Source organism: Oncorhynchus keta, chromosome 34, assembly GCF_023373465.1.
Source record: "Oncorhynchus keta strain PuntledgeMale-10-30-2019 chromosome 34, Oket_V2, whole genome shotgun sequence".
NCBI classification, from domain to species: Eukaryota; Metazoa; Chordata; class Actinopteri; order Salmoniformes; family Salmonidae; genus Oncorhynchus; species Oncorhynchus keta.
Genome location: NC_068454.1, coordinates 30,990,514 through 31,017,146, shown reverse-complemented (window position 1 = coordinate 31,017,146; position 26,633 = coordinate 30,990,514). Strand labels below are relative to the sequence as shown.

The 26,633-nt window shown below is 46.6% G+C and overlaps 1 protein-coding gene across 1 annotated transcript in view; it reads left to right on the top strand.

The window, feature by feature from the left end:
* The window catches only part of LOC118366922 (integrin beta-5-like), a 78,794-nt gene that overhangs the window by 38,626 nt on the left and 13,535 nt on the right, over window positions 1-26,633 (top strand). Inside the window, exon 10 of the mRNA XM_035749763.2 lies at window positions 629-1,058. Coding sequence (XP_035605656.1) covers window positions 629-1,058 — 430 coding nt within the window. The remainder of the gene's footprint in view (window positions 1-628; window positions 1,059-26,633) is intronic.

Sequence of the window (26,633 nt, the reverse complement as noted above, 5' to 3'; positions counted from 1 at the left end):
AGATGAATTGTCACCCAACTAGTGTGTCTGGCCCCTGGTGTCCAAAAGCTATTTTCATTCATAACAAATGATGTTGGAGACGGTGTAAAACATATTTTTCAGTGTAAAAAAAAACATATTTGAGAATTATTCTGGAGTCCGTAAAACATCTGCTATCCAATGCACCACCATCTTCCAATCAACGTAACAGGCCAATCTAAAGGGAGGGTGGAGTGTCTGTCTTGTTCAGACTTCCTTCCTCAGAGCAATCAAATGGGTGGCGGTCCTGTCTGTGTCATCTGCTGCTTGAATTGGCTGTGATTAATCAACTAACTGACTCAAAGCCACAAACTGTCCTCTGATCTCCTCTGATCGCGCTCTCTCACGCCTTCTCTCTCTGAGATAATTCCACATGTATAAACACAGCTTGCAGGTCAAATGTAGATCACAGCCAAGCCTTAATATGAGCAAAAATGGTTTATCTGGAGGTAGATGGTGTAATTGTGATGGATCCAGATTGAGACCATTTTAAAATCCAGTTATGAGTATGACGTAGGTTTGTGTAAAACTCCTTGATTGAGAAATTGTGGCAATTTGTCTAATTCCAGTCCATATACTAACCCTGTTGTACTGTTCTTCTTTCTTCCAGGTGTCCTTCAACGTGAGTGTAGATGCTAGGGGCTGCCCTGCCCCTGGCACCCAGCAGAGATTCACCATCAAACCTGTGGGCTTCAAGGATCGTCTGGAGGTGTCAGTGGACTACCGCTGTGCCTGTGGCTGCACCGACCAGACCCAGGCTAACAGTAGCCGCTGCAGCTCTATCGGACAGTACACTTGTGGTACCTGCCGCTGTGACCCGGGCTACCTGGGCGCCCGCTGCGAGTGCCAGGAGGGCGAGGCTGGCAGCATGTACCTGAGCGCCTGTAGAGAGGCGGAGGGGAAGCAAATCTGTGGTGGGAGAGGGGAGTGCAGTTGTAACCAGTGCCTCTGCTACGAGTCAGAGTTCGGGAAGATCTACGGGACCTTCTGCGAGTGTGACGACTTCTCCTGCGCCCGACACAAGGGAATCCTCTGCTCAGGTAGGTGTGCAAAGTGCTGCATGTACACTGTACACTGCATGTGTACAACATAAATTATTCAGACATACACAGTAGTGCTTCGTACAGTACCTGATACATGTGCACAAACACGAGTCCTAGATGTGTCGCTATTGAGGGTGTGTCTAAATTGGCTTGTGCTGTCATGTTGATGCTAAGAGACACATTCAATTAACGTTTATTGATCTACAAGGCTGTATTTTTTTATTTTATTTAATTTTTTTATTTTACTAGGCAAGTCAGTTAAGAACAAAATCTTATTTTCAATGACGGCCTAGGAACAGTGGGTTAACTGCCTGTTCAGGGGCAGAATGACAGATGTGTACCTTGTCAGCTCGGGGATTTGAACTTGCAACCTTTCGGTTACTAGTCAAACACTCTAACCACTAGGCTACCCTAGTGAGCAGGTGGGATGTTGTTTCCAGGGTCATAGTACCACATCACTGTGGTCTGTGTTTATTAGGCAGGTTGGCATTTATTGAGATGACTCATGTACTGGAGGCAGCTGGCACTACCACAAAGTCATATTGATTTTAAACCTAACCTTTACCATACTGCTTGGCCTAATGCCTAACCTTAAAAAGATAGTATTTTTACGATATTGCCAATTTTGACTTTGCAGCATGCCTGTGTAGTGGAAACCACTTAGTTCTTTCTGCCTCCAATGCAAGACTCATGATATTAAACGTCAACCTGCATTTATTAGAGGAAAAGCCACCTGTTAGTGGTGCAGCGTTGAACACAGCCCTGCTACTGTTGTGTGTGTGTGTGTGTGTGTTAATACCAAACCATACATGTTCGGGGTGTTTTTTTAATGATAAAGGTCTCTTGATTCTGAATTTCTTCTTTGGGAAAGGTAAAGTGCTCAGGAACAGCTGCTGGGAGCTAGATTGTTGTGCAGTTCATGTTTTACTGTCTCTAGCTGAGTTGTATTCTCTGGGTGCTTTGGCTGTGTGCAGGATTCAGGAATGAATTCTAGAACCAGACCAGAGCCGTTCCTTTCTGAACAGACCACCAACATTTTTCCTCCCCATACTATTCATGTGCTCTATTGATTGAATGTGCATGTGCTGATACTGACCACAAATCCTGTTTTCTCCTGCCTCAGGGTCTTGCTTGCTTTGAAGCCCATGCCCTAGTTTTCTCTCACACTGGCCTGGGCAGTAGGCAGGGTTGCTAGCTGGGAGCAACTTAGTGACATACTAAACAGGCTGTCCTATTGGATTCCCAGAACATCGGGTCCAGTCCAAGTAGCCTCTGTGCGTTTTGGGTCGAGACCTGCTGGATGTTGGCCAAGGGCCCCTGGCTCATCCCCAAGCTAACGGCTGTTCCACCAAACCACAGAGGGGGCTTTGTAACATAGGCCCTGCTCAGTGCCTTGTGTGTATTGCCAAATACAATTCATGGGTCTATACTCAGTTAAAATGCCTTGTTTCGTTTAGTCAGCAGGACCAAGCAGCGGACAAACACAAAATGGACCATTTTGTTTGTCGGTTGGTCTGACCATAAGTAGGCCCTTAGGGTAGGATGATAACTGGAAGGGTTGGGGTAGTAATTAAATCTTAACAGTCCAGTATGCTCTGTGGCCCCCCATACTCTCACACACACACCTCCTCGCTGTGCATGGTTGGCTCAGTTTATAATGAGTTCCTAATGAATCTAAATGAAAGTCTCTCCCACACTTCTCTGGCACTATTACTTAATTGTGTAATAAACAGTGTTGTAAAATAATTCTGTATACCACCATTGGTCCCCTAAACCCACTAATGGTTATGGGGAGGTTCAGACTCTGTGCGGAGTCCCATTCCCCTCCTGTTACATGCCATCTAAACAGTATTGTGCAATAGGTTAGATTGGTTACGCTGTGATGATAGCAGCTCATTTGCTCTGTGTTGTGTTAGGAAGAGAAGCTGGTTTGGATTGAACTGGGCCGGCCTGAGTTGTGCCTGTCAATGTAATAGAATCCTACATCGATGCGTTTTGCCTACAATCTCTTGCGTAGTTAGTTTTGCATACTAAGTCTTGCATAGACCACAAGCATTTCGCTACCCCCGCAATAACGGTCCTTCTGTAGCTCAGTTGGTAGAGCATGGCGCCAATAAAACGCCAGGGTAGTGGGTTCGATCCCGGGACCACCCATACGTAGAATGTATGCACACATGACTGTAAGTTATAAAAGCGTCAGCTAAATGGCATATATTATTATTTATTATATGTTATGCGACAATAAAACTTGATTTAGTAGGTTGCGTTAAAAGTGACTAATATTGCATTGATTCGATTATAATTGCCACAGTAAAGGAAAATATTGATAGTGTTAACTAACAGGGAAAACTCTAGAAAGTTGTGTGAAGTTCAATCTCGTGCTTCTCTGGGTGCTCTGGTATTTCTTCTGTGCGGCAGTGTATTAGTCAGACCAACATGAGGCTGAGGGGGTCAGGGGTTAGGCTAGAGACCAGTGTAGCAGCCAGGCCTACATGAGGCTGAGGGGGTCAGGGTATAGGCAAGAGACCAGTGTAGCAGCCAGGCCTACATGAGGCTGAGGGGGTCAGGGGTTAGGCTTGAGACCAGTGTAGCAGCCAGGCCTACATGAGGCTGAGGGGGTCAGGGGTTAGGCAAGAGACCAGTGTAGCAGCCAGGCCTACATGAGGCTGAGGGGGTCAGGGGTTAGGCAAGAGACCAGTGTAGCAGCCAGGCCTACATGAGGCTGAGGGGGTCAGGGGTTAGGCTTGAGACCAGTGTAGCAGCCAGGCCTACATGAGGCTGAGGGGGTCAGGGGTTAGGCTCGAGGCCAGTGTCGCAGCCAGGCCTACAGGAAGCGGCTCCTTCTCACTAGGACCTTGACTCTTTTCCTTCTCCTTGATGCTTCCCTCCATCTAATCTGATTACTGTGTCACGGCCAAAACGCACGCCAGGCAAGGACAAGAATATTGGTTCCTGCTTACGCACTAAAAGACAGCTGTGGAGAGAGACAAGAGTGGGTCCCACTGTTCTTGTAAATAGAGCTCTGAGGTTATATCATAGTACTACTACAGTACACAATCATTTAATTTTTTACCAGAATCTTTTTACTGCAATTATAAATACACAGATATTTGACTGTGCCAACCTGTACCATCCTCTCTGTGTTTCTGGAATGTAGCTATGTCATTGAGCTTTTACCCACACTATTTCACTACCTACTGTTTTTGAGTATGTTGTTTCCTTCTGCTCTTTGGAGGAAAGGACTCTCTTTCTATATTCCTTCTTTGATAGCTTTAGCAGCCATGCTCTTGTTTGCCCTGGCCCTCTGAGTAGAGTGAGGAGGACCGATAGATGGAAGCCAGGCACGCTCCACACCCAGCTGTTGCTGTTGTCATGTCTGTGCTGCCTGGTGCTGTGGTGATATAATATAGCACCAAGCCAAACCTCCCATAGAGCCCAACTGCCTCCAGTCTGGTTTTTCTGGCCAGTGACTGTCACTGTGGTGGTGTCATCAGCTGTACATGCCTGAACTAATTACACCCACATCGAACCAATGATTCAATCAACTGGTATATTTAATGTAGTTGGCAATAGGTCAATACAATTTTGGAAACATCCACTATACTAGTAATTTAGCCCACAAAATGGCCGAACTGCTAATAATAATAACCCATCATTTACAAAGCTCAGACATAGAAGTTAACTATTCACAGCTTAATTTGAAGTTGATAGTTAGAAATAGTTTGAGAGACTGTGTTTTTGGTCTCTTCACTCACCTTTCCTACATGTGTTAATGGTCTCTTCACTCACCTTTTCTACATGTGTTAATGGTCTCTTAACTCACCTTTCCTACATGTGTTAATGGTCTCTTCACTCACCTTTCCTACATGTGTTAATGGTCTCTTCACTCACCTTTCCTACATGTGTTAATGGTCTCTTAACTCACCTTTCCTACATGTGTTAATGGTCTCTTCACTCACCTTTCCTACATGTGTTAATGGTCTCTTCACTCACCTTTCCTACATGTGTTAATGGTCTCTTAACTCACCTTTCCTACATGTGTTAATGGTCTCTTCACTCACCTTTCCTACATGTGTTAATGGTCTCTTCACTCACCTTTCCTACATGTGTTAATGGTCTCTTCACTCACCTTTCCTACATGTGGGTCTCTTCACTCACCTTTCCTACATGTGTTAATGGTCTCTTCACTCACCTTTCCTACATGTGTTAATGGTCTCTTACTCACCTTTCCTACATGTGTTAATGGTCTTTCCTACATGTGTTAATGGTCTCTTCACTCACCTTTCCTACATGTGTTAATGGTCTCTTCACTCACCTTTCCTACATGTGTTAATGGTCTCTTCACTCACCTTTCCTACATGTGTTAATGGTCTCTTCACTCACCTTTCCTACATGTGTTAATGGTCTCTTCACTCACCTTTCCTACATGTGTTAATGGTCTCTTCACTCACCTTTCCTACATGTGTTAATGGTCTCTTCACTCACCTTTCCTACATGTGTTAATGGTCTCTTCACTCACCTTTCCTACATGTGTTAATGGTCTCTTCACTCACCTTTCCTACATGTGTTAATGGTCTCTTCACTCACCTTTCCTACATGTGTTAATGGTCTCTTCACTCACCTTTCCTACATGTGTTAATGGTCTCTTCACTCACCTTTCCTACATGTGTTAATGGTCTCTTCACTCACCTTTCCTACATGTGTTAATGGTCTCTTCACTCACCTTTCCTACATGTGTTAATGGTCTCTTCACTCACCTTTCCTACATGTGTTAATGGTCTCTTCACTCACCTTTCCTACATGTGTTAATGGTCTCTTCACTCACCTTTCCTACATGTGTTAATGGTCTATTCACTCACCTTTCCTACATGTGTTAATGGTCTCTTCACTCACCTTTCCTACATGTGTTAATGGTCTCTTCACTCACCTTTCCTACATGTGTTAATGGTCTCTTCACTCACCTTTCCTACATGTGTTAATGGTCTCTTCACTCACCTTTCCTACATGTGTTAATGGTCTCTTCACTCACCTTTCCTACATGTGTTAATGGTCTCTTCACTCACCTTTCCTACATGTGTTTTTGGTCTCTTCACTCACCTTTCCTACATGTGTTAATGGTCTCTTCACTCACCTTTCCTACATGTGTTAATGGTCTCTTCACTCACCTTTCCTACATGTGTTAATGGTCTCTTCACTCACCTTTCCTACATGTGTTAATGGTCTATTCACTCACCTTTCCTACATGTGTTAATGGTCTCTTCACTCACCTTTCCTACATGTGTTAATGGTCTCTTCACTCACCTTTCCTACATGTGTTAATGGTCTCTTCACTCACCTTTCCTACATGTGTTAATGGTCTCTTCACTCACCTTTCCTACATGTGTTAATGGTCTCTTCACTCACCTTTCCTACATGTGTTAATGGTCTATTCACTCACCTTTCCTACATGTGTTAATGGTCTCTTCACTCACCTTTCCTACATGTGTTAATGGTCTCTTCACTCACCTTTCCTACCTACACTCACCTTTCCTACATGTGTTAATGGTCTCTTCACTCACCTTTCCTACATGTGTTAATGGTCTCTTTTCCTACATGTGTTAATGGTCTACCTTTCCTACATGTGTTAATGGTCTCTTCACTCACCTTTCCTACATGTGTTAATGGTCTCGTCACTCACCTTTCCTACATGTGTTAATGGTCTCGTCACTCACCTTTCCTACATGTGTTAATGGTCTCGTCACTGATAAGCTGCTGTATCTCTGCAACCGGGTTAGATAAACTGAATGAAACACTGGTGGTCTTCCGCTGGGTCCAGTGTCTTTCAATGAGTGGAAGGGTTTCAGTTGGTTTGGGTGGGATGCGTGTGTTGGAGGGGGGGGGGATGCTTATAGACAACGTTCCACCTTACCCTCTGATAGGATGGAGGGAATATTCACCATTGACGTACAGAACTAATGGTGCCTAGAGGTTATGGGGTTGTTTCTGGATAGGGTTGATAGTGTGATACTAAGCTTACAGTCAAAGAACCTCTTATGGCTGTGCAAGGGCAACCCTGTTATTGTGAAACTAAGACAGTGGCCTGTAGAATGAAGGTCAGGTCAGGGGCATTAATCAGTCTCTGAAGTTAGTAGGTCTGGCAGGAGCAAGGATAGGGGAGGAGTGGTGTCAGTAACCTCCCACAGGGGCCACACTGTGTGCTTGTGTTTGAGGTTACACATGTATGAGAGTACAGAGAGTCTCTGACCTGTGCTCAGAGACTCTCTGTATTCTCATACATTTGTAACCTCAGTGTCTTCTGCAAGGCCAGACTTTCTGCCCTAAGGCCTGTGCTGAGTCTGTCAAGATATCTGGGAGGATTAAGTAGGCGTAGATAGATGGGTACTATATGGATATAATTAGTCTTTATCACTTACAGTAAAGTATGAAAGGGTGATTACCAGGGTGTGAGAGAGTTCAAATATGTTCATAGAGGCAAACAGTAAACTAACTTTCTTTGTGTCTTTCTGTGTAAGCATGGATCCGCTAAGTCTGTGTGTCGGCTGCTTTTGACGAGGCCTCAGTAAACAGACTTTGTGGTCCTCTGCTCTGTCACACATCTACAGCTGCTTATCGGTAACAATCTAACCACTCAATAGCACCAAACGCCAGAAATAGCATGGCTGTTTTCCACACTTGTACTTTACCCGTGAACCCCTCCTCCTCATAAATCGTCAGCCTCAGATGGAGGATTGAAACAGTAAATGTGAACATGTGTTTATTAATGTGTGTGTGCCTGGCATGACTGTGCCTTATTGAAATGAAAGCATTTAGCCTGGCTTCCAATCTCTCTCTGACATGATTGGCCTATTTTGCTAAATAGTTAGCGTCGACTGTAACTGGTCCTGTGTTTGCAAAACATCTGACAAATCCAGGCACTGTGGTTTTATTGCTTGACGGTCAAAATGTTGTAGAGCCGTCATTTATCCTACAGCTTCTTCTATTCTCCTCCTCAGCTCTTTAATTTATAGACACTGCCAATAGAAAATGCATTTTTAGACTACGGTACTGCTGTCTGGCCTACTCTGATTGTATGAAAAGCCTGCAGCGACAGCTGGAACATGGACAAGTCGAAACACAGCTAATACCAGTACTCAAGATGTCCCAACAACCATCATGATTTGTAGCTCCTGCTACTACCTACTGTAGCACCTACTCCCTGCCCAGTAGTAGTCTGATTTCACGCAATCACTTTGATGTTTTTGACTGGAACATAGTTTGAACAGGATCTCTGGTTCTACAAGGCTGAAGCAGCAGTTCATTAAACATTTTGGCACAGCTGTGGAGTCGGTTAGTGTTTTTATTTGTAGTTCGTTGAACACACAGCAATTAGTAGTCAACCTATTCTGGGTTAATGCTTGGCAGACAGCCCAGGATGTAAACTCACTACGGAGCTCAGCAGTGCGTATTGAGCAGAAATGTGCCTGTCATATGAGCATGAGTGCGTGTACATCATTCCGTGTGTGTTTGGATTTTGTCCCTCGCCCCATATCTCCCTCCTCTCCCTTGCTAGGCGGAAGCTAGCTCAACAGCACCTAGGTTCTTACTGCTGCTCAGTAGGCTAGTAGCCCCCTGACCCAAAGCAAACACAGGATGACACCTCAACCCCCCTCAAACCTGACTGAACCTGACCATGATAAAGACCCAGGATTGTCCTTCCTCCACTCTCTCCTCTAACTAATAAATACTATACAAGACTCTCTCCATTCCCATGCCTGCTCTGTTTGGGGCCTCTTGCCCCATATAACTACTTCAGATACAAGGATTCCCTCCAGGTGTAGTAAAGAACCTATTCCCCTCAAAGCACTACAGGTGTTGCTGCTGGAAACCTACAGCTCTCTCAGCACCATCTTGATGTATTTGAAGAGTGGTACTCCAAGGCTGCGTCCAACATAGCATCCTATTCCTTTTATATTGCACTATTTTTGACCAGGGCCCATTGGGCTCTGTTCAAAAGAAGTGCGCTGTACTATATAGGAAATAGGGTGCTATGTGGGACGCACCCCGAGACGTGCATACTGCTGGGCTTCCAGAGGAGAGACACTAAAATATTTAGTGAAATATGCAGAGAAAACGTGACACAGAAAATGGGGTCAGATCTCAACTCAGAGCTTCTCTTTTGTCCATTGTACTTCTGTCGTGGTGAGAGGGCTAAACACTGCTGCTGCAGAACCTCTCTGTACACATTAACCACTGTGGCCAACAGGGCATGTTCTTCCATGTTTTCCATCCTGTCAAGGATCTGAGGTCACTGTCCCTAGGACAGACAGGAAGCAGAATAGTGTAGTTTCTGGAATCCACACACCACACCCCTTCTCTAGATATATCTAATTATATTACAATGGCTGCTACTGACTTCACCTCTTTGTCGATACATGTATGCAGCTGTGATTACCATGGCTACCAAAGGTCATTGTTACTATCATATTCATGCTACTCCTACTGTACATTATTTGTGTGAAGCTCTGGGCAGGTTGCCAATAACTCTTACATTACTCATACCACGTGTATATACTGTATTTTATACCATCTATTGCACCTTGCCTATGCCGCTCATACATATTCTCATTCACCCCTTTAGATTTGTGACTTATTCGGTAGTTGTTGGGGAATTGTTAGATATTACTGCGCTGTTGGAACTAGAAGCACAAGCATTTCGCTACACTCACATTAATGTCTGCTAACCATGTGTATGTGACAAATACAATTTGATTTGATAACTTGAAATAAGTCTGCATATGTTATCTGAGGGATTTGCATTAAGCTCCTAGTTGCTTGTTGTCGACTTCAGGTTAGGATTGGCCCTTTGTTAGGGAAGGAATTCTCTCTTATGGCGTGTCACTTTAAGGTATCATTTGCACCACAGTTTAATAACAATCCCTTAACGCCAGATTAAAGCATTTGCACCTGAGCAAAGTGAGTGACTTTATGTTCACCCCAAACGTCAGGTGGGAAGAGTTAACAGAATTTGCTTTTTATTTTGTGGGCTCAACACGTTTTTAAAACGTTTTCTGAATTCTTCTGTCTTTATGACGTGGCTGTATTCTAGGCGGTGCCTGGAGCCCTCCAGAACTCCATACAGGTCAGGTTGGAACAAGACTGTAATTGCTTGGCGGAAGATAACAAGCCACAGCTGTATAAATGGTGGTTACTGTTGGAGGTCTATGGCACCTGGGGTCAGAGTGCTATATAAAGGAAATAAATGGAGGAAGGGGAAAGGAAAGCCTTCTTCCAGGCTCTGAGCTGTGGAGTGTGCCTATTTTTTTATCTCGCCCTCAAGTGAGTGCTAGAACTACTGGGTTCAAATAGTATTAGAAATATTTCAAATTCTTTGAGCATATGATTGAACCTACTTTGAGTGCAAGATGGACACGGTTTTCTCCAAAATTACTATTCGAATCCCACCAGATGTGGTGAGTACGGTCGGTGCCACACTCAATGGTGTCTGAGCTCTGAGGCGTCTGGCTGGGCTGTTTACAGTACATCTCTCTCTCTGCTGGTCTTGGCAGCCTCTACCTCTGACTCTGTGATCAGTCACAACGCTCCCGGCATCCACTGCTCCTCCTCCAGAATAGAATCCTGTCGAACACAGAAGCGCATCCGGGGCATGTCGAGATGTTGTACATTCCCATACATGATCCTCCTGTGTGGCGGTAAAAGGGGATCTGGGACCTGAGAGGCAATTGGCTCATTATTTTGACTATTGTTCTATTCATGTTAGAGGAAGTCCCATCACTCCCATGTGTTTCCTGATGAGTGAATATATTGTGTAAAAGTCAGCAAAAGGCTTCTGAGGGAAAGAAATATGTTGCCTTAGCATATCAAACACACACACTGGAGTGTGTCAAATGCCTACTCAATAACATGAACACCATGTTGCCAGCACCCGTAAATGATAGAGACAGCCAGGTTATAGACCTGTGAAAATGTTCACGGTTTACTTCATGTGTTCTAATCAGCTGACCAGTTCAAAGGCCTAAACATTATTTTCATGCCCTGTAATTGCTGTTGTCTGGTGACTGGTACAGTTGGCATGTGATGTTTGTCATCTGTGCTGACTCGGGACAAAACGGTCAATGCCAGTAGGTATTTAAACTGCAACCATCCCTCTAGTGTGTGTGTGTGTGTGTGTGTGTGTGTGTGTGTGTGTGTGTGTGTGTGTGTGTGTGTGTGTGTGTGTGTGTGTGTGTGTGTGTGTGTGTGTGTGTGTGTGTGTGTGTGTGTGTGTGTGTGTGTGTGTGTGTGTGTGTGTGTTTCTAGGGCTTTAAGAGCTCATTGTACTGGTTGTTTCACAGTTGAGGTTTGTCAACGGTCTGGTCTGCCAACACTATCAAATAGTGTGTTCACTGACACAGGATATTTCAAAGTAGTGTTATTATAAAATAATCTTAAATCCTCTGCACACAAACCTAAGCATAGCTTAAATGTAGTCATCTAATGTAGCCGTAGTGACTGTAGTTATTTGAATACGTCTCCTACCCCACACATCTTACAGAAGTTTGACTATATTTTCTTTATTTTTTGCTGATGACGACCCAAGCTTGACTCGGCATACAAGCGGCAGCTTGTCTTGGCCTGCCTGCATGCTTAACAACACACTTCTCTGTTGAGAACTGTGTTACGGTTGTCCTCCGATGGAGAAGAGAGGCACAGACGGGCCAGTTGTTGTGATACTGTCTTGAAGGAGAAGAAATTGTCATGTCTAATAACTCATTGTACTGAAGGAACATCAGAGCAGACTACAATACATTAACTCATACAGAATGGCACCCACATCAGAGCGGACTAAAAATAATATGTTGGAGCTCAGTAGGCAGCATATGGGAACAGTTTGGGAGGCAGGCCCTAACTAGAGAAAAGGGGTGAATTGAGCCAACTATGTGGTAAGGAACAGTCCTCCACTAGACTAGTGTGTCACATCTGGGTCCATACTCCACGGTGCCCTTGGTAACTGAGAAACCTAGATCCATATATACAGTTGAAGTCGGAAGTTTACATACACTTACGTTGGAGTCATTAAAACTAGTTTTTCAACCACTCCACACATTTCTTGTTAACAAACTATAGTTTTGGTAAGTCAGTTAGGACATCTACTTTGTGCATGACACAAGTCATTTTTTCAACAATTGTTTACAGACAGATTATTTCACTTATAATTCACTGTATCACAATTCCAGTGGGTCAGAAGTTTACATACACTAAGTTGACTGTGACTTTAAACAGAAAATTCCAGAAAATGATGTCAAGGCTTTATAAGCTTCTGATTGACTCAAATGATGTCATTTAGCCTATTGGAGGTGTACATGTGGATGTATTTCAAGGCCTACCTTCAAACTCAGTGCCTCTTTGCTTGACATCATGGGAAAATCAAAAGAAATCAGCCAAGACCTAAGAAAATAAATTATAGACTTCCGCAAGTCTGGTCATGCTTGGGAGCGATTTCCAACCGCCTGAAAGTACCACGTTCATCTGTACAAACAATAGTACGCAAGTATAAACACCATGGGACCACGCAGCCATCATACCATTCAGAGATGACCGTACTTGATGAACGCGAAAAGTGCAAATCAATCCCAGAACGACCGCAAAGGACCTTGTGAAGATACGGGAGGAAACGGGTACAAAAGTATCTATATCCACAGTAAAAACGAGTCCTATATCTACATAACCTGAAAGGCCGCTCAAGCAAGGAAGAAGCCACTGCTCCAAAACCACCATTAAAAAAAGCCAGACTACAGTTTGCAACTGCACATGGGGACAAAGATCCTACTTTTTGGAGAAATGTCCTCTGGTCTGATGAAACAAAAATAGAACTGTTTGACCATAATGACCATCGTTATGTTTGGAGGAAAAAGGAGGCGGCTTGCAAGCCGAAGAACACCATCCAAACCGTGAAGCACGGGGGTGGCAGCATCATGTTGTGGGTGTGCTTTGCTGGAGGAGGGACTGGTGCACTTCACAAAATAAATGGCATCATGAGGTGGGAAATTATGTGGATATATTGAAGCAACATCTCAAGACACAAGTTAGGAAGTTAAAACTTGGTCGTAAATGGGTCTTCCAAATGGACAATGATCGCAAGCATACTTCCAAAGTTGTGGCAAAATGGCTTAAGGACAACAAAGTCGAGGTATTGGAGTGGCCATCACAAAGCCCTGACCTCAATCCCATAAAAAATGTGTGGGCAGAACTGAAAAAGCGTGTGTGAGCAAGGAGGCCTACAAACCTGACTCAGTTACCCAACTTATTTTGGGAAACTTGTGGAAGGCTACCCGACACGTTTGACCCAACTTAAACAATTTAAAGGCAATGCTACCAAATACTAATTGAGTGTATGTACAATTCTGACCCACTGAGAATGTAATGAAATAAATCAAATCTGAAATAAATAATTATCTCCTATTATTCTGACATTTCACATTCTTCAAATAAAGTGGTGATTAAATGTCAGGAATTGTGAAAAACTGAGTTTACATACACCGTAGCCAAATACAATTAAACTTCAACTGTAGCTCCTTCCTGGGCCCTTGACTAGGAATATATTAGGCCTTGGTAACATTTTAACCTCTGTTTCGGTCCAACTCGGCCTCTGCTTCTCCTCTGGTTTGTGTTTCTGTTGAACCGTTGTCCTATGTTCTGGATGTTGAGAGTAGCGCAGATGTTGTGCTGTTGACAGCGCCTGGCTGACCCTCTCTTTTTCTCTCTCTCTCACACACACACTCGCTCGCTCGCTCGCTCTCTCGCTCGCTCTCTCACACACTCTCTCGCTCTCTCTCTCCCCCTTACAGTGCCAGGCTTCGAGGAACATGGCAGAGCACTATGGGTCTGACTGTCACAGACACACATACTACTGCCCTCCCTCTCACTGACAGAAAGCATTCGCTTCTCCCAGGCCCAGCCAGGCTCTTCTCTGTTAAACTAGGCCATAGCAGCACTCTGGCTCACTCACTCACAGTCCTACCATACATAATACAGTGGGCATTCCACGTTCCTCTCAACTCGGCCGGGGTTTTCCTCTGTCTCCAAGTCACCGTCCAAATTTTACTTCTCTACCGCACACGGCTGTCAGTGTCAACGACCACTTTTATTCTGTGATGTTTTAGCTGTTCCACCTCATAGGACACGGCAAAGCGGATTTGCCCTTCCTCAAAAACAGTTAATAATGTGGTATTTCCCTATGCTAAAACTGGATGATATTAATGACCATTCCCCCCACTGCAAAGTTAGCTTTTTTCTCCCAATGTAGCAGAATTAAATATGAGCAGCGCTGACCTTAAGGTGTTGGGAGTCAGGAGGGAAGCCCCGTGTGTCTCTGACTGTGTAGTCTATGGCGCTGCTGCCTGCCTGTTCTGCTGCTGCCCGCCTGTTCCGTTGCTGCTGCCCGCTTGTTCCCGCTGCTGCCCGCCTGTTCCCGCTGCTGCCCGCCTGTTCCCGCTGCTGCCCGCCTGTTCCGCTACTGCCCGCCTGTTCCGCTGCTGCCCGCCTGTTCCGCTGCTGCCCGCCTGTTCTGCCCGCCTGTTCCCGCTGCTGCCCGCCTGTTCCCGCTGCTGCCCGCCTGTTCAGTTGCTGCTGCCCGCCTGTTCTGCCCGCCTGTTCCGCTGCTGCCCCGCCTGTTCCGCTGCTGCCCGCCTGTTCCGTTGCTGCCCGCCTGTTCTGCCCGCCTGTTCCGCCTGTGTCCGTTGCTGCTGCTGCCCCGCCTGTTCCGCTGCTGCCCGCCTGCAGTTGCTGTTGCCCGTTGCTGCTGCCCGCCTGTTCCGTTGCTGCTGCCCGCCTGTTCCGTTGCTGCTGCCCGCCTGTTCCGTTGCTGCTGCCCGCCTGTTCCGTTGCTGCCGCCCGCCTGTTCCGTTGCTGCCGCCCGCCTGTTCCGTTGCTGCCGCCCGCCTGTTCCGTTGCTGCCGCCCGCCTGTTCCGTTGCTGCCCCCCGCCTGTTCCGTTGCTGCCGCCCGCCTGTTCCGCCTTGCTGCCCGCCTGCCTGTTCCTGCTGCCCGCCTGTTCCGCTGCCGCCCGCCCGCCTGTTCCGCTCCTGCTGCCGCCCGCCTGTTCTGTTCCGTTGCTGCCGCCCGCCTGTTCCGTTGCTGCCGCCCGCCTGTTCCGCTGCTGCTGCCCGCCTGTTCCGCTGCCTGTTCCGCCCCGCCTGTTCCGTTGCTGCCCGCCTGTTCGCCTGTTCCGCTCCTGCTGCCCGCCCGCCTGTTCCTGTTGCTGCTGCCCGCCTGTTCCGCTCCTGCCGACCGCCTGTTCCGTTCCCGCCTGTTCCGCTGCTGCCCGCCTGTTCCTGTTCCGCTCCTGCTGCCCCGCCTGTTCGCCTGTTCCCGCTGCTGCCGCCCGCCTGTTCCGCTCCTGCCGCCCCCGCCTGTTCCCGCCTGATGCTGCTGCCCGCCTGTTCCGCTGCTGCCGCCCGCCTGTTCCGCCCGCCTGTGCTGCTGCCCGCCTGTTCCGCTCCTGCTGCCCGCCTGTTCCGCTGCTGCCCGCCCGCCTGTTCCGCTCCTGCTGCCCTGCCGCCTGTGCTGCCCGCCTGTTCAGTTGCTGCGCCCGCCTGTTCCGTTGCTGCTGCCCGCCTGTTCCGTTGCTGCCCGCCTGCCCGCCTGTTCCGTTGCTGCCGCCCGCCTGTTCCCGCCTGCCTGTTCCGTTGCTGCCCGCCTGTTCCTGCTGCTGCTGCCGCCCGCCTGTTCCGTTGCTGCCGCCCGCCTGTTCCGTGTTCCGCTGCCGCCCGCCTGTTCCGCTCCTGCCGCCCGCCTGTTCCGCTGCTGCCCGCCTGTTCCGCTGCTGCCCGCCTGTTCCGCTTGCTGCCGCCCGCCTGTTCCGTTGCTGCCCGCCCGCCTGTTCCTGTTTCCGCTGCCCCGCCCGCCTGTGTCCGCTCCTGCCGCCCGCCTGTTCCGCTGCTGCCCGCCCGCCTGTTCCGTTGCTGCCCGCCCCGCCTGTTCCCGCTCCTGCTGCCCGCCTGTTCCGCTCCTGCCGCCCGCCTGTTCCGTTGCTGCCGCCCGCCTGTTCCGCTGCTGCCGCCCGCCTGTTCCGTTGCTGCTGCCCGCCTGTTCCGCTGCTGCCCGCCTGTTCCGCTCCTGCTGCCCGCCTGTTCCGCTGCTGCCGCCCGCCTGTTCCGTTGCTGCCGCCCGCCTGTTCCGCTCCTGCTGCCCGCCTGTTCCGTTGCTGCTGCCCCGGCCTGTTCCTGTTCCGCTGCTGCCCGCCTGTTCCGCTGCTGCCCGCCTGTTCCGCTGCTGCCCGCCTGTTCCGCTGCTGCCCGCCTGTTCCGCTGCTGCCCGCCTGTTCCGCTGCTGCCCGCCTGTTCCGCTGCTGCCCGCCTGTTCCGCTGCTGCCCGCCTGTTCCGCTGCTGCCCGCCTGTTCCGTTGCTGCCCGCCTGCTCCGTTGCTGCCCGCCTGTTCCGCTGCTGCCCGCCTGTTCCGTTGCTGCCCGCCTGCTCCGCTGCCTGCCTGTCCTTCTCTACAGGGGACATGCAGATTAGCAGCTGATAATGCCTCATTCAGACCAGGTTTTTCAGGAAAATGGTATTACCTCTTGGTCTTTTGACTTCTGATTGAAGACCTGGGGTCGTAGCATAGACCCCACTCTAGGAAATATCTTAGTAATGTCACTATAAACCCACAAAATATGCAGTTTTTAAAAAACAAGTTTATCATTTTTAATTAATGAACTTTGGGATTGAAATGTATTGTGTGAATATCAAATCTCAGCAAAGTTTCCATTGCTCAGCAAAGTTTGCTGTCACATTGTTGACACTTTGCAGAGCTTAGAGTCTCTCTCCCTGTAGTTTTTGTGGTTTTCTCCCCCCATTGTGAAACCATCTCTGTACTCTTTGGCAGCGTGCTGACCATCTGGGAATGCTGTGCACTGTTGTTGTGATGTGCTGTGATGGGGAATTGGGAATGTCTCTACATTGGAGCCTCTTGGCAGCTGTGCTCTGACTTCTTCTCTCTGTTGCGTTTGTACAGCAGCCAGAAACTCAACGTCTGCATTTGTACAAAATAAGTTCCAATCTCCTCAAAGACTTGTGTACAGGCAGATTGTTTGTTTGCATCTCCACAACAGGGTCCTTTATAAATTAACCATGCAAAACAAATGGTGGACCCACAAACCACCATAGCATAACCCTGGACTGAGGTCAAACAGACCAAATACATGCTGGGATAGATGTGGTTATGGTGATATTGTTCTGCTTTCAAAGTGATCATTAGAGGCAGTAGACTTCCCAAGCAAAGGGAGTGGCCCAGTGTAATAATGGATGCCTGTAGCTCTTTGAAATCGGGTTTCAAACCTACGACAGTAGTTTTCACTTTGTCTTTCAATCTTCTAGAATAGGATAGCATGATTGACTCTGACTTCACCTGTACTTTACAGACGTTTTGAAGAGGGATGAATGTAGCCCAGCGTCGTCCGGGTTATGGGTGAGTCTGGCCAGGGTAGGCCGTCATGGTAAAATAAGAATTTTGTTCTTAACTGACTTGCCTGGTTAAATAAAAAAATATCTATGACAAGGCCTTTTCCCATATCTAGAAAAGAGATTATAAAGAAGTTTAAAGGCTTGTCTTTAAAGATGGAAGCCGCAGTAGGGGAAACAGCAGCACGGTCCGGCCCCACGTTCCGGCCCCAGCACCTTGGTTGTTGTTTTTGGACAAAACAGAGGTGAGGTGCGCAGAGCAGGATGGTCAAAAAGATTCCAGTACATCATCTGCTGTTCTATTGACATCGATGATGTCAGAGGGGATAAACACAGTATTCGCTGTTTGCGCGTCTTTGTTGTTGTAATATCCCAAACGAACTGACAGTTTAAGGATTCCAGCTGTAAACAGGCACCTATGACTCCAGTATACAGTATGTCTTTATAGCTTTAGTCTGGGACACTGTGGAACGCAGCAAGGTCCATTCTTTACATCTCATTCTCCATCTCGGCTCCATTAATCATCCATACCACTCGAGCGCAGCATGGCCCAGCTTCCATCCTCACCTATTGGCTTACTTAATAAAAGAATACTTGCTTCATCTCCTCAATCTCTCTCCATCTCAGCCCTAGCATGAATCAGCCCTACCACCCTGGGCCGAGGTTTGACATCATCCAAATGTTTTCTTTTCCCCATCAGTGACAACATATCCTCATTCCTCACATCACTGTGCTCAACTTCAGAAAGTTTCCTACTGCTACACCGGAGTCACTGCCTCTGGTAGAAATCTGTCTATCAGCATGGGGAGATTCTAGTATCCCTGTGTGGCCATGGCACCACCAGAGAGGTGATGTGTAATCTTGGTTTGAGTTCTTTAGGGTCCTTCTACAGGGCAGGAAGCCAAGACAGAGTTGTTGTGAAAAGACTGCACAAATAATAGTTTGTGGTTGTGTTCTGTGTGGACAGTATATGCAATCTGTTTGGTTTTAAACCCATAGAAATGACTGTTGTCAAGTCAATGACTTCATGTATGCTTTGTATTCACACGAGCAACAACACATTTGAGTGTCATCAACATGGGACTTGTGTTGTGTAGTCCATGTAGTGTTTTTGCTTTGTTGTTTAAAATCTTTCTACTCTTCAGTGGGGGGGCTTAACATTTCAGTGACCCATTTTGTTTTTAAAGCTGTACTATTTTGGTCCATATGAGCAACAGAATCAAAAGCAGTAGAGCGCTACAGTTGATGATTTCAACCAGACCCAGGCTCAAAGCAGTTCTAAATAAGTTGAATGATTCCTTCTCTTCCTGTTGTGTTTTTCTCTCTCTGTCGGTCTCTCGATCTGTCTGTGAGTCTGTCGTTCTCACAACACACAGACAGAGAGCAGTGAGTCAGCAGGACAGTCTCAGGCAACAGGAAATACTGTTTTTGGAAACACAGCAGTTGGTCCAGACTTCAGTAATAACTCGGTATGGGAAACATTGTTTATTTTGTGTCATCAACATGAGACCCATGTGTTGTGCAGTCTATGTAGTGTTTTTGCTTTTAACAGATTTTAAAAAAATCTTTCTACCCTTCAGTGGGGAGGCTTAACATTTCAGTGACCCATTTTTGTTTTTAAAGCTGTACTTTTTCAAATTAAAATACTATTTTGGTCCATATAGAATCAAAAGCAGTAGAGCGTTACAGTTGATGCTTTCAAACAGCCCCGGGCTCACAGCAGTTCTAAATAAGTTGAATTATTCCTTCTCTTCCTGTTGTGTTTTTTTGTCTGTCTGTCTGTCTGTCTGGTCTGTGTTGTGAGAAGGACAGAGAGCAGTGAGTTAGCAGGAGTTTGGACAGTCTCAGGCAACAGGAAATACTGTATTTGGAAACACAGCAGTTGGTCCAGACTTCAGTAATAACTCGGTATGGGAAACACAGTTTATTTTGGAGCCTCTTATGAAGTGGCCTGCATAAACTTGACCTTTCTTTCATTTGCTTTACAGTTGAATCTCTTCGCTCTATCGCACTTAAAAATCCATACGCCAACAGTGCATCGACTATTCTCTAACTAACCCACACTTACCTGCCTCTCTAACACTTCTTAGGTTCCCTATTATCCTGCTCTGAAGTCAGCCAATCAGCCAACCTTATACTGAACACATTGAAACACTATACTTCCCCTATATATCACCTTATATTCCAGGCCTATATTTTCAGTGCTAAACCCTGAGGGAGGGAGGCAACAACACACTCAGCCCAACCTGCCACTTTAGTTGTTTGAATGCCTTTCTCTCTCTCTCTGGGGCTTGGTAGATCTGCACTCCCACACGTGTGATTTGGTTGCTTTGACTTGGCTTAGTGCCCTGGACTGAGCTAAGCTGGGCTTTGGCTGTGAAAGGGATAGACGACACATTGGTTGGTCCTTTTCTGCCTGTATCTCGCTTGTTGTTCTCTGTCAGAAAGAGAGCTGTTCTTTAGCCAGAATGGCAGTGATGCGAGATGTGCATTAACTTAACTCAGTGACCTGAATCCTGACAGAGGAGAGAGGGAGACGGCGAGAGTGAGAGCTTGCAGAGCTGGGAGGAATGGCCTCTGCAGCAGCATGCCAAGCTTGTCTGACTGGGATGAAGTGGGTCGGTTCTCCCCTCATTATGGCTCGGTTTATCTGAGGCTACGCCTGCATCCCCAAGTCTGCATCCTGATGGGCCCTAGTCAAAAGTAGTGAGCTAAATAGGGAATATGGTGCCATTTGTGACACAGCCTCTGTTTGATCTCTCTGCCTGGTGTGCTGGCCTGGATGTCAGGATGACCAAGTCATTAGAGGGGAAAAGATAAGCAAAATATAAACTGCTGAATAACAACAATAGTACAACGATGATTAACAGCACCAGACCAGTACCCATGCATTATGCCAAATGCACATCTGTTTCAGGGTGTGAGTGGAATTAAGTGACGATTATGGAAAGTGTGCTAGTTGTTACATAAAGTTGGGTATTTTAATAATGTATTGCTACATTAACCCGTATGCTTTCTAAGTGAACTCTGTCTGCAGCTAGATAAAGAGCATGTCTGTTGGTGACCCATTCCCAATGGATAATCAGACCCAAAGTGTTTTAGATGTACTGTAGCCCTATCTGATTGTATGCCCATAGTAACCAACCAAATGATGTAAAGGGTCAATCAGGGATAAGGATTATTAGTAGGGCTGTGTGACCATGATGAGTCCACACCAGTACTGACCTTCAATCAGAAGAGAAATGGTCTTGATGCTATCAGAGGAAATACTTGTACTGCGTCCTGACTTCCCTGGGCCATTTTATACCAGATGACATTAAACCAGCTCATTGACATGTTCTAGGATCTCTGCCTCCTCACTCTCTTATTTAAAAACACACTTTCTCTCACAGACAAACACATACGCACACACACACACACACACACACACACACATCAACAGCATCCTCCCGGATACCCTAGACCCACTACAATTCGCATACCGGCCCAACAGATCCACAGATGACGCAATCTCAATCACACTCCACACTGCCCTTTCCCACCTGGACAAAAGGAACATCTATATGAGAATGCTCTTCATTGACTTTAGCTCAGCATTCAATAACATAGTACCCTCAAACCTCATCACGAAGCTAAGGACCCTGGGACTAAACACCTCCCTCTGCAACAGGTACTGGACTTCCTGAGGGGCCTCCTCCAGGTGGTGAGGGTAAGCAACAAGTCTGCCATGCTGATCCTCAACACTGGGGCCCCTCAGGGGTGTGTGCTTAGTCCCCTCCTGTACTCCCGGTTCACCCACGACTGCGTGGCTAAACACGACTCCAACACCATCAAGTTTGCAGACGACACAACAGTGGTAGGCCTGATCACAGACAATCATGAGACAGCCTGTAGGAAGGAGGTCAGAGACCTGGCAGTGTGGTGCCAGGGCAACAAACTCTCCCCCAATGTGAGCAAGACAAAGGAGCCGATCGTGGATTACAGGAAAAGGTGGGCCCAACAGGCCCCCGTTAACATCGATGGGGCTGTAGTGGAGCGGGTCGAGAATTGAAAGTTCCTTAATGTCCACATCACCAACAAACTAACATCTAACACAAGACCGTTGTGAAGAGGGCTCGACAACACCTATTTCCCCTCAGGAGACTGAAAATATTTGGCATGGGTCCCCAGATCATCAAAAAGTTCTACAGCTGCACCATCAAGAGCATCCTGACCGGTTGCATCACCGCCCTGTATGGCAACTGCTCGGCGTCTGACCATAAGGCGCTACAGAGGGTAGTGCGTACGGCCCAGTACATCACTGGGTCAAGCTTCCTGCCATCCAAGACCTACAGTTGATGTCGGAAATTTACATTCACCTTAGCCAAATACATTTAAACTCAGTTTTTCCCAAGTCCTGACATTCAATCCTAGTAAATATTCCCTGTCTTAGGTCAGTTAGGATCACCACTTTATTTTAAGAACGTGAAATGTCAGAATAATAGTAGAGGGAATAATTTATTTCAGATTTTTTTTAAATTCTGACTTTCATCACATTCCCAGTGGGTCAGAAGTTTACATACACTCAATTAGTATTTGGTAGCATTGCCTTTAAATTTATTTAACTTGGGTCAAACATTTCAGGTAGCCGTTCACAAGCTTCCCACAACAAGTTGGGTGAATTTTTGCCTATTCCTTCTGACAGAGCTGGGTCAGTTTGTAACCGAGTCAGGTTTGTAGGCCTTGCTCTCACACACTTTTTCAGTTCTGCCCACACATTGTCTATAAGATTGAGGTCAGGGCTTTGTGATGGCTTCTCCAATACCTTGACTTTGTTGTCCTTAAGCCATTTTGCCACAACTTTGGAAGTATGCTTGCGGTCATTGTCCATTTGGAAGACCCATTTGTGACCAAACTTGAACTTCCTGACTGATGTCTTGATGTTGGTTCAATATATCCGCATTATTCTCCTGCCTCATGATGCCATCTATTTTGTGAAGTTGTTAGAAGTTCACCTAGGGGTCATGATTGGGGCTGTACCAAATGACAACAGGTGGAAATTATTGGCATTTAGCAAGACACCTCCAATAAAGGACTGGTTCTGCAGGTGGGACCACAGACCACTTCTCAGTTCCTATGCTTCCTGGCTGATGTTTTGGTCACTTTTGAATGCTGGCGGTGCTTGCACTCTAGTGGTAGCATGAGACGGAGTCTACAACCCACACAAGTGGCTCAGGTAGTGCAGCTCATCCAGGATGGATGAGCGAGATGTGGCAAGAAGGTTTGCTGTGTCTGTCAGCGTAGTGTCCAGAGCATGGAGGCGCTACCAGGAGACAGGCCAGTACATCAAGAGACGTGGAGGAGGCCATAGGAGGGCAACAACCCAGCAGCAGGACCGCTACCTCCGCCTTTGTGCAAGGATGAGAAGGAGGAGCACTGCCAGAGCCCTGCAAAATGACCTCCAGCAGGCCACAAATGTGCATGTGTCTGCTCAAACGGTCAGAAACAGACTCCATGAGGGTGGTATGAGGGCCCGACGTCCACAGGTGGGGGTTGTGCTTACAGCCCAACACCGTGCAGGACGTTTGGCATTTACCAGAGAACACCAAGATTGGCAAATGCGCCACTGGCGCCTAGTGCTCTTCACAGATTAAAGCAGGTTCACACTGAGCACGTGACAGACGTGACAGTCTGGAGAAGCCGTGGAGAACGTTCTGCTGCCTGCAACATCCTCCAGCATGACCGGTTTGGCAGGTGGGTCAGTCATGGTGTGGGGTGGCATTTCTTTGGGGGGCCACACAGCCCTCCATGTGCTCGCCAGAGGTAGCCTGACTGCCATTAGGTACAGAGATGAGATCCTCAGACCCCTTGTGAGACCATAGGCTGGTGCGGTTGGCCCTGGGTTCCTCCTAATGCAAGACAATGCTAGACCTCATGTGGCTGGAGTGTATAAGCAGTTCCTGCAAGAGGAAGGCATTGATGCTATGGACTGGCCCGCCCGTTCCCCAGACCTGAATCCAATTGAGCACGTCTGGGACATCATATCTCGCTCCATCCACCAACGCCACGTTGCACCACAGACTGTCCAGGAGTTGGCGGATGCTTTAGTCCAGGTCTGGGAGGAGATCCCTCAGGAGACCATCCGCCACCTCATCAGGAGCATGCCCAGGCGTTGTAGGGAGGTCATACAGGCACGTGGAGGCCACACACACTACTGAGCCTCATTTTGACTTTTTTAAGGACATTACATCAAATTTGGATCAGCCTGTAGTGTGGTTTTCCACTTTAAATTTGAGTGTGACTCCAAATCCAGACCTCCATGGGTTGATAAATTTGATTTCCATTGATAATTGTTGTGTTTTTGTTGTCAGCACATTCAACTATGTAAAGAAAAAAGTATTTAATTAGAAAATTTCATTCATTCAGATCTAGGATGTGTTATTTTAGTGTTCCCTTTATTTTTTTGAGCAATGTACATTGAGGTTTTAATATTGTTCCACAGTTTTCTAGTTCTCGCGCTCTCTTTCTTATAAAGAGACCCCTCGAAGAAATGTGTGACTGAGACAGAACTCTGTAGGGGAGAGAACTACTCAGACATTCCACTATAAATCAACTTGGTCATTTACTGCTAAGCTTTTAGATAACACACTAACAGCTTTGTTTATATAGCTTTGTAGGCATGGTTTTGGTCTCATGAGTAAAAGATAATGACGTAGGCAGTGACATCACGAGGGCTGGATTTCGGGTTTGATAAAATAACATGTGACCTTTTCTTTGATGCAGAACTTACTCGGAAACATGCGTGCTATGTTCCTGATTGTCAACTTCTGTCTGCAATTGTATTAATAAAGGTTTTTTAGTTATGTAATTAAAGATATTGTCATAATGCTGATTTCACCAATGATTGACAAGGAAACAGGAACGAACCCTAACAAAGTGCACCAGTCCCTCCTGCAGCAAAGCACCCCCACAACATGATGCTGCTGTTCTGGGATTGATTTGCACTTTTCGCACCAAAGTATGTTTATCTCTAGGAGACAGAACACGTCTCCTTCCTGAGCAGTATGACGGCTGCGTGGTCCCATGGTGTTTATACTTGCGTACTATTGTTTGTACAGATGAACGTGGTACCTTAAGGCGTTTGGAAATTGCTCCCAAGGATGAACTTCTGGCCCACTGGAATTGTGATACAGTGAATTATAAGTGAAATAATCTGTCTGTAAACAATTGTTGGAAGAATTGTGTCATGCACAAAGTAGATGTCCTAACCGACTTGCCAAAACTATTTCACATCAAGGTCTGCACTATATTCTGCGCATGTGACAAAGTTTGATTTGAGACGCACACACAATATTGAGAAGTAGGGAATAGGAGAAACCGCAGCACGTCAGGACATGCCTCAGTGTTTGAAAACAATATTGTAGAAGCCACGAGGCAGTAGTCAGTGTGTCATGTAGACAGTCAAGTGAGCGTTACCCAAACAAACCTCCAAGATGAATCACGCTCTCCAACCCTGTTCCTGGAGAGCTACCATCCTGTAGGTTTACACTCCAGCCCCAGTTGTAACTAACCTGATTTCAGTTTATCAACCAGCCAATTATTCAAATAAGGTGCACTAGATTAGGGTTGGAGCGAAAACCTTCAGGATGGTATCTCTCCGGGAACAGGGTTGGAAAGCCCTGATCTACTGTGACATTGCCACTCACACTATGAATTTCCCAGCAATGCCCTCTGGTTGAAGACATGTTCCCAGGCCTCGCTCACAGTGACTCAGCCGCCAGGACCAGGAGGCACACACCCTGGTTGTGCTACTGGCCGCCGTCAGTGACCGTTGTTGGGTGCGGCAAAGACATGATCATAAACCACAGGGGTGATTAATCTGACCAGACTCAACTTTTCCACCTCTTAAAATATGGTCCTTAAAAACAACATTAATCCCATTAAGACATGTTCTGGTACATTGGCGACTAAAAGTATATTTTTTTTAAACCTCTCACTTTGGGCTGGATGTGTCGATGTGTAGTTCATATATGCATAATCTATGAGCAAAATGACTTAGCCACGAAATCCTTATTACCATGATTTAAGGGTGTAGTGTGTCTAAAACAATGTGAACATCCTACTCAGACAGCACTAATTACATTTGTTAGGCGTTCCACAGTCTCTGGGCCCTGTCTGTCAGTCGGCATACATCTCTACTGTACCACAACAGAATAGAATCCTTCTGTAGATTCTAGAACAAGCTTTAAAAAAACGACTCCATAGATGAAACATCACACTGTACTCTAGTAGTTTACCATCATTGTGATTTGCTGCAGTGTTCAGACTGGTTAGTTAGACCCATGTTGTTCAACCTTTAAGGTTTATTGTATGTAGTATTAGGCTTTCTTAATATTTAAACCCCTTGGGAATTATCCTGCCATTAGAGGGGACTAGGCTAAAACACCTGGATTAGGAAAGATCTCTCTTCTACCTATACGGAACAAAAATATAAACACAACATGTAGTGTTGGTACCATGTTTCATGTGCTGAAATAAAAGATCCCAGAAATTGTCCAAATGCACAAAAAGCTTTTCTTTCATTTTTTTTTACAGTAGACTAATTGTTTTACTTTGATAAAGCTTTTAAGGAGTTATTTCTCTTGTCTGAAGAACCCAGCCCACTGTCTGTTGTTACTGTGAGATCTGCCCTTAGGCCTCCCCACACACACACACACACACACACACACACACACACACACACACACACACACACACACAGGTCCCAGCACCGCTACTGAGAAAAATCAGTGTTTGATCTGTGATTAACTCTACTCTGACATCACACCTATTAAGGCTTAGCTTCACCTTGGGCTGCTTCCAATGTGGATAAGCTTCATTCCATTTAAGTTTGTTAGGCTTGCATGCTCGTTATTGGTTCTAGAGACCCAAGCCCCAACTGGAATAATTGAAAGTAATCCAGTTGTTCATGACTGATGAAATAAAATGTAACCTTTTATTAGGCAAGTCAGTTAAGAACAAATTCGTATTTACAATGACGGCCTAAACCGGCCAAACCTGGGCAACGCTGGTCTAATTGTGCGCTCTATGGGACTTCCAATCACGGCCGGTTGTAATACAGCCTGGATTCGAACCAGGGTGTCTGTAGTGACGCCTGCAGTGCCTT